A 13,050-nucleotide genomic window follows, 5' to 3' on the forward strand; every position below is an offset into this window, starting at 1 on the left:
CTCTGAGGAATCAACTGGAGGAATCCCCCTTGCTTCCCACCCCCGAAAACAATAGAGTGCTGACGGAAGTTCCTCATTTGCAGCATTTGATGTAGGCTGAGGCCTCAGAAATAGGCAGGCAAGCATAGGTTTTAACACCATCCTGCAAACTATAGTTGTTTCTCCTCCAATATTCAGAATGCAGGACAAATCAGAAAATGAGCTTTTGGGATTTGTCTTCCAGCTAACTTGTGAAACGCCCTGGGCATAAGATACCATGATGACAACTTTTAATAGAATTAAACTGAAGGAACCTTACTTCTGCCAGATTCACAAAATCTGACCTGGAACAAGGAACAGCTTAGGTGCCTGGGGCAGTGAACTGGGGCAGTACTGGACTTATAGTGCTTCTTAGAAGGTAATGGTTGTTCCTTCACATCTGTCACAAGCTACAAGCAACCCAGGTTGCCCCAAGCGCAGGCAGACAGGAGCACAGTAACTGCCTCCCCTCCCCCACCCCAGTACAATGAAGCTGAGAGAGACAGTGGTAGAAGGAACTCCTCAACATAAGGCTACAGTCCTTGCGATAATTACCTGGGTTATGTCCCCTTGGGCTTCCTGCTCAGTAGGCAAGCCTAAGAGTGCACATTAACTCTGCTTTTAAAATCACTCAAGGCTTTTCTTCCCTGCCCCTTGCCAGAGAAACAGCTTGATGCTTGTGTTACATGTGTTACCTTGAATGAAGCTGTGGAGAGAATACCCTAAATAATTCAAACCAGGAGCAGAGAGGAACTATTATGATGCCCCTACTACTGCCAAGCAGCTGGCGAAGCTGGACCACAGAAAACCAGGGCAAGCCTGAAACCAGGTCCCCTTTCCCTGTTTGGCAAAAGGCGCTGCTTTGGCAGGAGAGGGGGCGGGGGCTGAAGAACCGGTACCTCTGCCCAGCTACTGCTGATGGTATTGCTAGTGAAGAAAACAGACAGTGGAGAGAACCAGGAGCACTTCTGTGGCTTTCTTCGCAAAGGAGTTTGAAGGATTCCTCATTCTTTGCAGTTTCAAAAACCTCTGTGGGATGGCAGACCCTCCAGATCACCTGAGAAACTTAACCTGACAGCAACCCCTGTTGCACCCACATCAGATCGGTCCATGGCTCTCTCAAGGGTTGAAAACTAAAATCTTTCTTTCCCCAACGCATGAGGTGATATGAGGCCTTTACAGTCATACCTCATGTTACGGACGCTTCAGGTTACATGTTTTTGGGTTGCAGACCGCAGGAAACCTGGAAGTACCGGAACGGGTTACGCCATTTGTGCATGCAAAGCGCTAAATCACGCTTTGCGCATACGCAGAAGTGCCAAATCGCGCCAGCGCCTGTGCAGACGCGGCGCTTCAGGATGCAAACGCTGCAGGGTGCGGACGTGCCTCCGTCACGGATTATGACTGCAACCTGAGGTTCCACTGTATCTTACTCTTTCCTGCAAATGACAGTTCATGCCATGACACCTAGAACCAGCTCCAGGCCCAGTTTTAAAGTGCAAAGGCAGCTGGCCTGAATTATGAATGTGCTGCAAAGCCCCCATCCCACCCCCGCTTGGTTTTTAAAAGTAAAATGGGGGGGGGGGAGAGTTTAAAACCCTCAAAAGTATGCCATCTATTAGTACATGGCAAGTGAGTGGTTGCTTTCAAGAGTTTAATGTAAAGCAGGAGGGGGGGGGCTTCAGCCTTCGCTCCTGGGCCTAGCAACACCATAGGACACGGGCTTGGTTGTTCTTCCTTGTGGGAGGGAGGTTGGTCCAAGTGGGAAGGGGTCTGATCATCTTCTCCCTCTGCCTGAGTCAGTCTGGAGGTCAGACATATCCCTAAATGGTGATGGGTCCCATCCCCTCAATTTACATACAGCCTAGTTCAGTTCCCTCCCCATTCAATCAATGCAATATTGAGAAACACACGAAATCAGATTTACCGAAAAAGTCATCTGTATACTGTAGTTTCCCATAATCTTTTCATACAGTTTACATTCTTTCCCACATCATATTTGCTTACAATAAACGGTGGTCCTGTTTGCCACGGAGGGCAAGAGGAATGGATTGTCAGTAAGGCAGTTTCTTCCTACCCCAAGGGAGGGGAGGAGGCCTCAGGAGCTGCAGCCTCAGACCATGAAGGAGCAGCTCCAGAGGGACAGGAAGGCTGTGATTTCCAGCAGCAGGAAATTAAAAAAAGGCAGCCATGCAGCACAAGCAGCTCCGTGACCCCAAGCCTAGGGGTAGTTGGGGAGCCCACCACCCGTCACCACCAGCGCTGCCAAGGTGTGTAGCAGCAGCCCAGCGATACCCTCCTCTAGGTGAGAGACAGCTAAGAGCACCAAGAGGCTGCAAAACAGCCCCTGGAGCTGCCTTCTGTGTCACAAAATGGTGGCACCAGCCCCTGTGGCTCTGAAGGGTGCCAGCGGCAATCGCTGTGGCTCACTCCCCTGGTCCCAGCAGCCCCAAGCCCCCTCCCTCCTGTGCCCTGGTGTTTGTGCCCAGCAGCAGCGACAGCGCAGTGTGCCCAAGCAGGTTGGGAGGGGGCAGCTCTCAGTCCCCCTCCTTCTGGGCAACTGCAGGAGGGTTGGGCTTGATCAAGCCATAAGCCACAGCCTGCGCCAGGCACTCCTGGGCCACTTGGGCAATCTGGGGCTTGTCCTTGGCCTTGGCCATAACAGAAAGGATCTCCATCGTCTCGCTCTCCATCAGCTTCTCGGCCACCTCCTTGTCAGCAGCCACCATGTTCCTCACTACCACCACCCCGCGGTGCTGGAGCTCGGTGCCAGGGCTGAGGAGCAGGGCCTGCAGGATCTCCAGCCAGTGAGTCGTCTGGGGAAAGAGAGTGAGAGGTCAGTTAGCAAGCAGGAAGGAAACCCGGCATCCACCCAGTTCCTGGAGACCCTCCAAAGGTCTGCCATGCCCAGTGGGCAGCTGCTGGGCTCAGCCCACCCTCCAGGCGGTACTCACCACTTGAGGGATGCGGGAGCAGATCTGGGGCAGCAACGAGGTCAGGACGGCCAGTGTCCCTGAAGCTGCCCGCTGGAGCCTCTCGTCGTCCTCCCCACTGTACAGGACCAGCAGCTTGAGCCGGTCACTGCCCTCCACCAGGAACAGCTCCCCGACCTGCCCAAAAGAGAGATGTGAGTGGAGATAAACCTCCCGGGGCCCCAGCACAGCCAGGTGGCCCAGTACCCCTGCTCACCTCTGGGCTCAGCGCCATGTTGCACATGCACTCAGTGGCTGCCAAGCGGATCATTTCGTGCTCCTCAAACATGTAGCCCTCGATCATGGGCACGGCCTTCTCCTTCACAATCTTCTGCCTGCAGGAGGAGGAGCCAGCAGGAGAAGGTAATGGCCCCTGCCTCCAAGGAACGTAACCCTCCCAGAGGACAGGGAGATGGCCAGCCTGCCTGCCTGCCTCGCCAGCCTTACCGGAGCCGCTCACTGGTCCCCGCCAGGTTGGTGAGAGCCATCAGCCCTTCGAAATTCTGCAGGGCACTGCGGTTCAAGTGCAGGAGGCCCACCAGGGGCCGGACCACCTCGTAGATCTGCAGGAGGAGAGACAAAAGGCTCAGGGTGGTGGGGAGAGGAAAGGGGAACCTTGCTGTGATGCTGCCCTCACTCCACACTGACCCGTTCGCCCGGAAAAGCCATTTCGGGGGCGGTGGTGATGGTGATCTTAGCCAGGGCCTGCGCAGCCTTCGTCTGCCCTATTTCAGTGCCTTCCAGGGCCAGAGGGATGAGTGCCTAGTGGTGGAATAAAATCCATATTCTGCTTGACTGTGAAAAGCCTTGATGCCCCAGTACTGCTGCAGGGCAAAGCCCAACAGGAGAGGGTGTGTATGCATGTGTGAGGCTCACCTTCCCGCCTCCAGCAGCCACCACAGCCCCTCGGTCCTCAGGGTCTTCCACGACAGCCAGGAACACCCTGAAGCACACAATAGCAGGCACTGAATGTGGGACCCAGAACACTCTCTCCACACACACACACACACACACACAACACACAGCAATTTGAGATTACAGGAAGGCGTCATCTTGGCTCAACTGAATTTTCTGAGCTCTTTGGCTAAGCAGAAACCCACAGGTAAGAAGGCCAGCATGTCTCCTCTGTGTAGCAGGTCTGGAGGACTTGCCTGTGAACAGCAATACCCACATTGCATGGGGTTGGGCATGATGACCCTTTGGGTCCCCTCCCTTCTATGAAAGCTCTGCAGGGGTCAAGGCCTGTGGCCGCTGGCCTCACCTGGAGATCAGCTCCCGGCAGGCGGGGCTCAAGGAGGGGCTTTCGCTCTTCACCATGCAGGTGAGTGCTGACACCACACCGGCGGCCAGCAGCTTTCTCACACGTTGGCGCACGAACTCTGGCTTGTCCTGGGCAGGAAGAGATGGAGAGAGAGGATGAGAATAGGCCGTGGGATGCCTATTATCCACCTCCTACTCCTCCTCTCACCCTCCTTGCTCCACCCACCAGCATCTCACACAATTGTGCTAGAAGGCTTCCACTGGCCCCCTCAGGGCACTCCTCTCCCCACTCTCACCTTTGGGTGCTTCTCAGGGATGTGTTGCTTGGCATACTTCGCCAGCTCCACCATCTGGGGGTCAGGCTCCTCTTGGTCGTAGCTGCTGGTGCAATTCACCAGCGTGGAGGCCACTGCAAAGAGGACGCTTCGGTTCTCTGACTGAGGGGAGCAGATCGGCGGCAGGAACAAAGACAAAGAAGCAGAAGAAGGTGGTCAGTCGGGATCTTCATGATTCTTTGGGACCAAGGGCCACCACTTGTGCATTCGTTACTTCAAGACTAGGCTACTGCCAGGCAAAGTAAAGTGTGCGCGCCCTTGAGTACTATTCAGAAGCGTCAGCTAATGCAGAACAAGACAGCCCAGCCATAGAACACCAGAAGCTGATCAGAAGTGATCTCTTAACATCTCTGCACCCCTGATGGACTGAGTTGGGCAGGTAGGTGGGGCCACCCACCTGTCAATCACCAGATGTAATGGTGATGCTGCACTTTAAAGCCTCAGTTTCCCGACTGCAAAGCACAGCATGGTGCTGTGTGAAAGGCTTTTTGGGAGCTGCCCTGCCCTGCTCTTGAAACCTCTGGAAACTGGAGACTGAAAGAGCAGTGCTAGGAGGAGCAGTTTTTCCTGAATGGAATCCACTTTCCCGCCAACTTGAGCAAGGCTGATCAGCTGATGAGAAGCTGGGAACAAGCCTTGCCTCAGCAAAGGAGCAATCCCCTTTAAGCTCTCAAGTCTTCCTTTGAAGCCCCCCCCTTACCCCCCCACCTAACATCAGGTGGCCATGCATGGCTTACCCAAAATGGTGGACCAAGTTTGGCTCACAGGCCAGAAGTTGCCAACCCCTGCTCCAGAGCCTGGTCTGGATTTGAAAGCCCTAAAGGGGCTGGGTGGGCCAACTCTACCCCCCTGGGCTGGTCCTCCTGGAGGCAACCAGCATGTCTCTGGGCTGTACAGAGCCCACTGCGGGGAGATATAATCAAAATGCTTCCGCACAAACAAGATATTCACACACAGAGAAGAGGTGTGTTGTGGCAAAGGGTTCTCCGAAACACTCATTTCCTATGTGGAGGAATCCTTTTCTTCTTGGGTGCTGTTGAAGTGGGGGAAGAATTTCATCATGTGAAGCTCCAGTTATGGATCTGAAGTGGTACAGTAGAGACACTTCACTGAGACTCGGGAAATTTTGCTACAGAACAGCATTTTACATCTTAAAGATTCAAACATATGAAGGGCTATCACATAGAAGACAGAGCAAGGTGGGTTTCTGCTTCTCCAGTGGCAGGAACCCAAACCAATGGATTCAAATGACAAGAAAGAAGATTCCCACTAAACATTAGGAAGAACCTTCTGACGATAAGAGTTGTTTGACAATGGAGCAGACTCTCTCGGAAGGTGGTGGACTCCCGCTTCACTGAAAGTTTTTTTAGCAGAGGCTGCATGGTCATCTGTCAGGGATTTTTAGCTGTAATTGCTGGATTGCAGGGGTTGGACTAGATGACCCTTGGGACCTCTTCCAACTCTACAATTCTAAAAATTACTGGGTACCATATACTACAGCTGGGTTGCTATTCCTAAGCAAGGGAAATTCAACATAAACAAGGCAGAGGCAAAAAGAGCCTCTGGACATGCCCAGCTGCCCATTCCTCCCACAGGTACCCCACCCACCCACTTTGCCCTCCCTCTCTTGGAAGAGGACCTCACCCTGGCCAACCAGAAGAGAGCCTGCAGGGCAGCCTTGTCTTCCAGGAGCTCCTCCTTAACGTCCGCATCCAAGGAGAGGAAGGCAAGTCCCTCAGCTGCCCAGTAGCGGGTGCCGGCATCAATGGCCTCGTTGCACAGCCACCTGGAAGCAGGAGAAGGAGAATCAGGATCCCTCCCTAGTGCCTCTACCAGCTGAGACCCTAGTGGGCAAGGAGCATAGGAAGCCCCACCACCCCAGGCTTCAGTGGGACATGGTCTGTTGCACAGCTGCCAGAAGGACTTGTTTTTGTCATCTGTCAGCTCCCACCAGCCCCCAAGATTTTGAGAAAGGGACAGGCAGCCTGACCTCCTTCTAAAGGGGAAGGCAGTCACGTGGCACAGAAGAGGCTAAAGCGCCTGGGACATGGGGGAAGAAAGCAGCGCTCACTCACTTCCGGCACTGCTTGGCCAACTTCAGGGTAGAGCCTTCCGCAAACTGCTTCATGCTGAAATCTGTGCCCCCTGCCGAGCCCAATTTGCAGAGACCCTGGAAAGAGAAACCGTGATGTGCTGCAGTTGCCACCTGACCCCAGAACTTCCTTCTATCGGGGAAGATGGAAGAGGAACAGTGTTGGGTCCCACTGCAGCCAGAAAATGGCTCCCTCCTTCTCCAAGATCTGCTGCCCCTCTTGCTCACCACCAGGGCCCGGATGCGAATGCTGTCACGCTCGCTGTGCTTGTAGATCTCCTTCAGTAGTGTCACCCCATTGGCAGTGATGAAGGTGGCCCGCTTGGCCTTGTCGGCAGCATGGATCAGGGCCTCCACGGCCACAAGCTGGTCGGTCTCCCGTGACGAGGCGCACAAGGCCAGAATGCTCTCCATGATGCCACTCAGCTCCAGCACCCTGTTCCCAGCCTCGGAGGGGCCTTGCAGGAGACAGGAGGCCGTCTGGATGGCCCGCAATTTCCCAGGGACGCCATGGTCCTGGAACCAGCCCCTGGGAGGTGAAGGAAAGGCGGCTCATCAGGAGAAGCCAGGAAGCTGCCACAGGCATTCCAAAGCTGAAACCCCAAACTCTGCACCAGAAAGAAGGCTGGAGTCTCAAATCCGAGATCAACCAACGGCATCTCCTGGCAGCAAAAGTCCTCCCCCCCACCCCCTATTATGTATTTTTTTCATAACATCTATATATCACGTGACTGTAGAAAACCTCAAAGTGGTTTATAAAAAGAATAAAACAGTAAGATTTTTAGAACAAACAACACATTCTAAAAATTAAAACCAGCAATAAACTAAAAGTACACCAGCATTTTAAATATATGGGTAGGCTTGCCTACACAAAAGTGTTTTCAGTAGACGCCAAAAAGAGTAGAATGAAGGCGCCTGCCTGATATCACCACACTAGAAGATCCATTTCTTATAAATGCAGAACGGGTATTATATGGCACTTGGAACAGTGCCAATTCTGCAGATGGAAGTGGTCGAGTGAGCATATCTGGTTTAAGGCAATCTCACAGGTAAATTATTAAGGGCTTTGCATACTAATAGTAACCTTTTGATCCTGTCTCGGTAGCAAATCGGCAACCAGTACAGATCTCTGAGCACGGGTGCTATATGCTGACAAGTTTTTGCTCCTTTCAGCAATCAAGCTGCAGCATTCTGCGCTAGCTTCAGCTTCCAGATCAGGTGCAAGGGAAGCCCCATATAGACTGCAGTAATCCAGTCTTGAAGCAAGCAGTACATGAACTACAGTAACTGGGTGTCTCTGGCCAAGCTGATGGGCTGTTGTGACGCTTTCAATGTCTGTCAGCAACTAAGTGCTGAGCCTCACGCCCCACCACTTCATTGCCCCCCCATGCCTTCCCAGCAGCCCCTACCAGAAGCAGCAGGGGGCAGCCCCCAAGTCAGTCACAGGCCTACCTGACATAGTCCTCGCAGAGCCGGTGGAAATTCTCCCGCTCCCCATCGCACTTCAGGTCCCCATAGAGCTTGCTGAGGAGGACGGCTGCGCTCATGAGGGTGTTCTCTGTCACCCGCAGGCCCCCAGGACTGTGGCTCACTGTGCCCCCCACCTCCAGGATCTGCTTGAGACCTAGTGAGGACAGACATGCTCACTGGCGCTGGCGAGGGACCCAGGCCAGGAAGAGGAGGGGCTCGGGAATGGGCTAGACATACCCTGGTCAATGACCCAGAGGGTCAGGCAGTTGTTGGGGTCCTTCAGCGACTTCCTGGGCACCACACTGATCAGCAGGTTGAGGATGCTGTCCCGGCCATAGGAGGAAATGCTCTCCCGTGTCAGGGCTTCCAGCAGCTGCTTGAGGAGCAATTTCAGCTCTTTGGATGTATCTACAGGAGAGGAATCAGAGTTGAGGAGGTCTGAGCCTCCTCTGCTCCAGGCCAGCATGCGCAGCCCAGCCCCACCCAAGGCATCAGCACAGAGATGAGCTTGGCACGACACAAAGTGGATGCTGAGCCCAGCAGGGAGGCACCCAAGAGACTTACCCAAGACCACAGCTTCGTCCTTGCCACGCACATCCCTCTGCAGCCCCTCCTTCAGGGCATCAAACATAACCTGCAGCAGGCTGTAGGTTGCCAGCGAGACTTGCTCGTCCTCCATCTCTAGGATAGCAAACAGGCGCTGCGGCCCCAGCTCAGAAAGGATCACTGCAGTCTGAAAGAAGGGCAGCATCCACTGAGACTTGGGGAGGGATCCAGGCCTGTCTCTCAAGAACCAGTTACCTCCCCCACAATGCTCAGAGCAGAGCTGGATACCTGCCTAGTAGGCAACTCTACAAGTGCAACTGTGGTTTGTCAGCAGGAACTCTGAGGACCCATAAACTTACCCAAGGAGACAGAGTTCAGGGGTTTTTTTTATACTAGAGGAATATCTAGGTTATCTTGAAGCATGTATTACTTGAGGATTCAACAGTCTTGCTAGCCCTCTGTCCCCCACGGTAAGTGATCATAGAATTGTAGGGTTGGAAGGGACCCAATGGGTCTTTCGGTTCAACCCCCTGAAATGCAGGAATCACAGCTAAAGTATCCCTGACAGGTGGCCATCCAAACTCTGCTTTAAAACCTCCAGTGAAGGAGAGTCCATCCCCTGGAGGGCGTCCATTTCAAGAGGTTGAACAACACCAGGCCCAGGACAGAACCCTGCAGTACCCCACTTGTCACTGGACAAGGAACTGTTGGGGAGCACTCTTTCTGAATCACTGGTGGTTAGCCAGACTCCAGCAAATAGGAAGCCCTAGGTTTCCTCTCAACACTGGAGCAGCAGAGAGGGAGGGGTGATTCCATCCCCTTCCCCAGCCTGAAACATGGGCGAAAACTCAACTCTGTGCTTGCCAGGAGGATGCATAACCTGTCAGTAAACGGACCTAACATGTTACCCCCTCCCCCCAAAAAAAGAGTGAAGAAGCTTTCATCTTAAAAAGTGGACATACCCGAGAACGATGCCCACTGCAAAGGCCAGTGAGGGTTCGCACAGCTGCAAGCACCGTGTCCGCCCGACCTGTATCCAGCAGCTGTAGCAGGAGGCGCACCCCGTCGTTCTGGAAAATCTTCTCAGCACCAGGCTCCTCACGAGCCAAAACAATCAAATTCTGGGCTGCCTGGACAGGAGAACAGCCAGTTAGCTGGACAAAGGGGCTCGCTTTAACCGCTCCCCATCAGGCCACACAGCTGATGGATGGGCACAGCCAGAATTTAGAGCTGGAGAGGTTTGGGGATTCTGGCCCATAATAACTCCATTGTCCTTGCTTCTCTAAGAGCCATGGGGGTGGGGATCTCCTCCTTGGGCAGAGCTGGGAAGCCTGCAGAGTCCCTCCAGGTGCTGCTGCACTGTAACTCCCATCAACATTAGCATGACTTTATGTTATACAAATCCCATGAGACAGAATGAATCACTCTAGACTGAGACTAATCGTACTAAAATAAGCACCACCCTAATATATTCTGGTTTTGTCAGTCACGGAAAAGGAAGTTACGGTACAATGACTCAAAGTCCTCCTCCCTTCCTCCCTCAGGTATCCTGATCCAGGCATCAGAAACCCTTCCTCTGGCTTTTGCCTACAGGCAATTTTGGAAATGCAAAACTTGCATTTTGAAATAGAAAACAGAATTGGAGACTGCCTAATTCTACAACTGCATCCCATATATGTACAGCTGCAGCACACCCAAAATTGCTCTTCATCAGGGCACATCACACCTCCTACCTGCTTGCTGATTAGAGGGGTACCTTTTGTTTCTTGTCCAGATCTTTTTCTTCAGGGTCCAGCAGCAACTTAAACATCTGCTCCACTTTGGAGTCTGTGCGGGACATAGCTGTCATCTGAAGCAAACAGGCAGTTGGTGAGAAACCCCACAGTCGTACTTCAGAAGCCCAGTACACACCTGAAGCCCAGAATCCTTCCTGGGTGGAGAGCTAGGCTACCCCACAAGGGAGGCGCCTACCCTGGCAATGCCCACACTCCCCCAATGCTTCTCCTACCTTCTCATGCATGCTGCTGCCAAGGTTGCGCAGAGCCTCCTGGAAGGCCTTGTTCTTGGGCTCCAGGCTCACACATCTCTGCAGGTCCAGGAGGGCCTGGTCGAAGCGGCCCAGTTTCTGCCGGGCTTGGCTGCGCCGGAAGAGGCTCTTCACGTCATGCCCATCAGCTTCTATAGCTGTGAACAGGCAAGAAAGTATTAAGAGGCAGCAAAGAGGCTTCTGCAGAGAAAGAGACTTTTGGAAGGAGAGTAATCCCCCACCCCACCCCTTGCAGCTCACCTTTAGAAGCGTCCAGTTCTGCCTGGACATAGTCCTCCTGCAAAAGAAGCAGAATGCCAGAGAGGCATTGGTGAAAGGAGATGTAAGCGGGGGAGCGGGGCGGGGGAGTGAGGGGAGAAGAAAATACTCAAGAGGAGCTCAGGCTGAAAATGACAGCCCTGACCACCTTTCTGGGGGGCATCTGTCAAATCCTAAATTCTCTGCAGGTTACAGGAGGAGGAGGAGGAGGCAAGGCATCAGGCTGGCCTCTCACTATATGACCACTGTCTTCTCAGTCCGTCATAGCCAGACAGCCAGGCCCGAGGGCTCCCCTTGACTGTGCATAAAGGCGCCTCAGCTTCTAAGGAGCAGCAGGGTGAAAAGAAGTCCACCTAAAGGGGCTCAGCACAGTTAAAATGAGAGATGCACAGAAACGTTGACCCTGGGGGCACAGGGAAGCTCTGTGGCCATTTAGGGGAAAACACACACACAATGCCTGCTACCTTCTGATGCGTACTACGTCACTTGAGAATTTTGAGAAGAAAAGACACGAGAAGAAAAGAATTTTGAGAAGAAAAGACAATAATCCCTTAGAATTTCCCCAGGAGTGTCCAACTTTTCTCCTTCTGCAGAAGTGAGCGGCAGGTAGGCAGGCTGGCACTGCCCCTTGGGGGGCTACCATAACTCAGGCAACCCTCCCGCTTTCCCCACTTCCCCACTCACCAGCTTGAGGTGGCAGGCGGCGCGGTTGCGGTGGAGGACAGCGCGGTGCGGGCCGGGCTCCTCGCCATCCCCAGGGCAGAGGCTGAGGGCCCGGGTGTAGGCGGCCAGCGCCTCCTCATAGCGGCCTGTCTGGAAGAGCTCGTTGCCCTCCCGGCGGAGCTCCGGGACCTGCGGAGATAAGAGGGGCGGGGTGGATGAGCGACTCGGTTTGGGGGTCAGCTGGGCTCCCACCGCCCACCCCACTCACCGCCGTCTCCTCCATGGCGCGCTCTAGTGACGCCACGCGAGCGCGACAGCCGCTCCCTAGCCGACCCACGTGCTGGCAGCGCCTCCCTTGGAGCGCCCAGCGGAGAAGAGACTGGGCGGCCCGGGAGCGGAGCTGCTCCACCTCCCGCCGCGCCCGCCCCGCGTGCCTTCTTGCCGGCTTCCTGTTTCTTGCAGGGGCACCTCCCGAGGATTCGTCGGTGGAGGAGGCGGTGGAAGCTGCGCTGGTGGAGGCGGTAGAAGTGAAGGAAGTCGACGGTCATGAGGGCCAGGACGAGGCAGCCGTAGAGCCCCACGCCCAACAGCGGCCCCAGCGGGCTCCTGTGGAGGGAAAGCGGGCTCAGACGGAAGGACGGGAGGAAGAGGGGCAGAGGGGAACCCCCAACACCCCCCCCGCCCCCCCCCAAGGGCATCTCACCGGGGCGCGGCTGGCGGAGCAGAAGCCGAGGCATTGCCGCGGAGCCTCTCAAATTCGGGCCGTGGGCAGCAGGACTTGAAGCGGCGAGAGGCAGCAGGCAGGCAGCAGTAGGCGTGGGTCGGGGGGTCGGTGAGGCGTGGGCAGTAGAAGCCGGCGTGGTGGAGCCCGGCGGGGTCCAGGTAGCCCTCGCAAAGGTGCACGTTTTGGGTACCAGCTGGAAAGAGGAAGCGATTGGAACAAGCTGGGTGCTCGGGGGGCTGCCCTCCCTGCCGGGGCTCGCGGGAGAATTGCGGGGAGGGGGGAGGATACTGCTGCTCCAGCCCTGCTGAAAGCCCACACAGGAGGACCCCGGGGAGGGGGCAGGCAGGTCCAGGGACTGCCGTTTCAGCGTCTCTTCGGTCGCATGGCTATAGAGTGGTTGGCAGTCCTGTGGAAGCGGGCTGAACAGCGAGGGAAAGTATCCTAATAAATAAGGCTGCAAAGTCGCGGACACTTCTGCTAGAGGAGAACCACTTCCTGCCCTGAGCCAGATCAGACCTCTAACAACCAGTACCCAGGGTCCAGGGACATTTGTTTCCCATAAAGAGTAAAGCCAAACCCACTAAAGACTGAAAGTGACTGGTTCTGTGCTAAGGGATTTGAGGGTACCCAGTTCCAATCAGACAGATCTGCATTGGCAAGGCACA

At 54.7% G+C, this 13,050-nt stretch overlaps 1 protein-coding gene across 2 annotated transcripts; it reads right to left on the reverse strand.

Moving 5' to 3' along the window:
• Nucleotides 1-1,940: 1,940 nt before the first annotated feature.
• Nucleotides 1,941-12,620, reverse strand: UNC45A (unc-45 myosin chaperone A). Of its 2 annotated transcripts, XM_028706159.2 has the most exons (21): nucleotides 12,365-12,620; nucleotides 12,096-12,267; nucleotides 11,683-11,850; nucleotides 10,981-11,017; nucleotides 10,702-10,877; nucleotides 10,450-10,542; nucleotides 9,656-9,823; nucleotides 8,712-8,880; nucleotides 8,385-8,555; nucleotides 8,130-8,301; nucleotides 6,906-7,206; nucleotides 6,661-6,755; nucleotides 6,230-6,371; nucleotides 4,547-4,687; nucleotides 4,252-4,379; nucleotides 3,867-3,933; nucleotides 3,639-3,752; nucleotides 3,438-3,553; nucleotides 3,208-3,325; nucleotides 2,973-3,128; nucleotides 1,941-2,834 (listed from the first exon to the last, which is right to left on the reverse strand). In XM_028706159.2, exons 2-21 carry the CDS (start codon nucleotides 12,207-12,209, stop codon nucleotides 2,556-2,558), a joined length of 2,925 nt encoding a protein of 974 aa, XP_028561992.2. In that variant the 5' UTR covers nucleotides 12,210-12,267; nucleotides 12,365-12,620; the 3' UTR covers nucleotides 1,941-2,555. The 2 variants fall into 2 exon arrangements, with proteins under 2 accessions (XP_028561992.2, XP_028561993.2); XM_028706160.2 differs by lacking the exons at nucleotides 12,096-12,267; nucleotides 12,365-12,620 and adding an exon at nucleotides 11,930-12,067.
• Nucleotides 12,621-13,050: the final 430 nt, after the last annotated feature.

Source organism: Podarcis muralis, chromosome 14 (assembly GCF_964188315.1).
Source record: "Podarcis muralis chromosome 14, rPodMur119.hap1.1, whole genome shotgun sequence".
NCBI lineage: Eukaryota > Metazoa > Chordata > Lepidosauria > Squamata > Lacertidae > Podarcis > Podarcis muralis.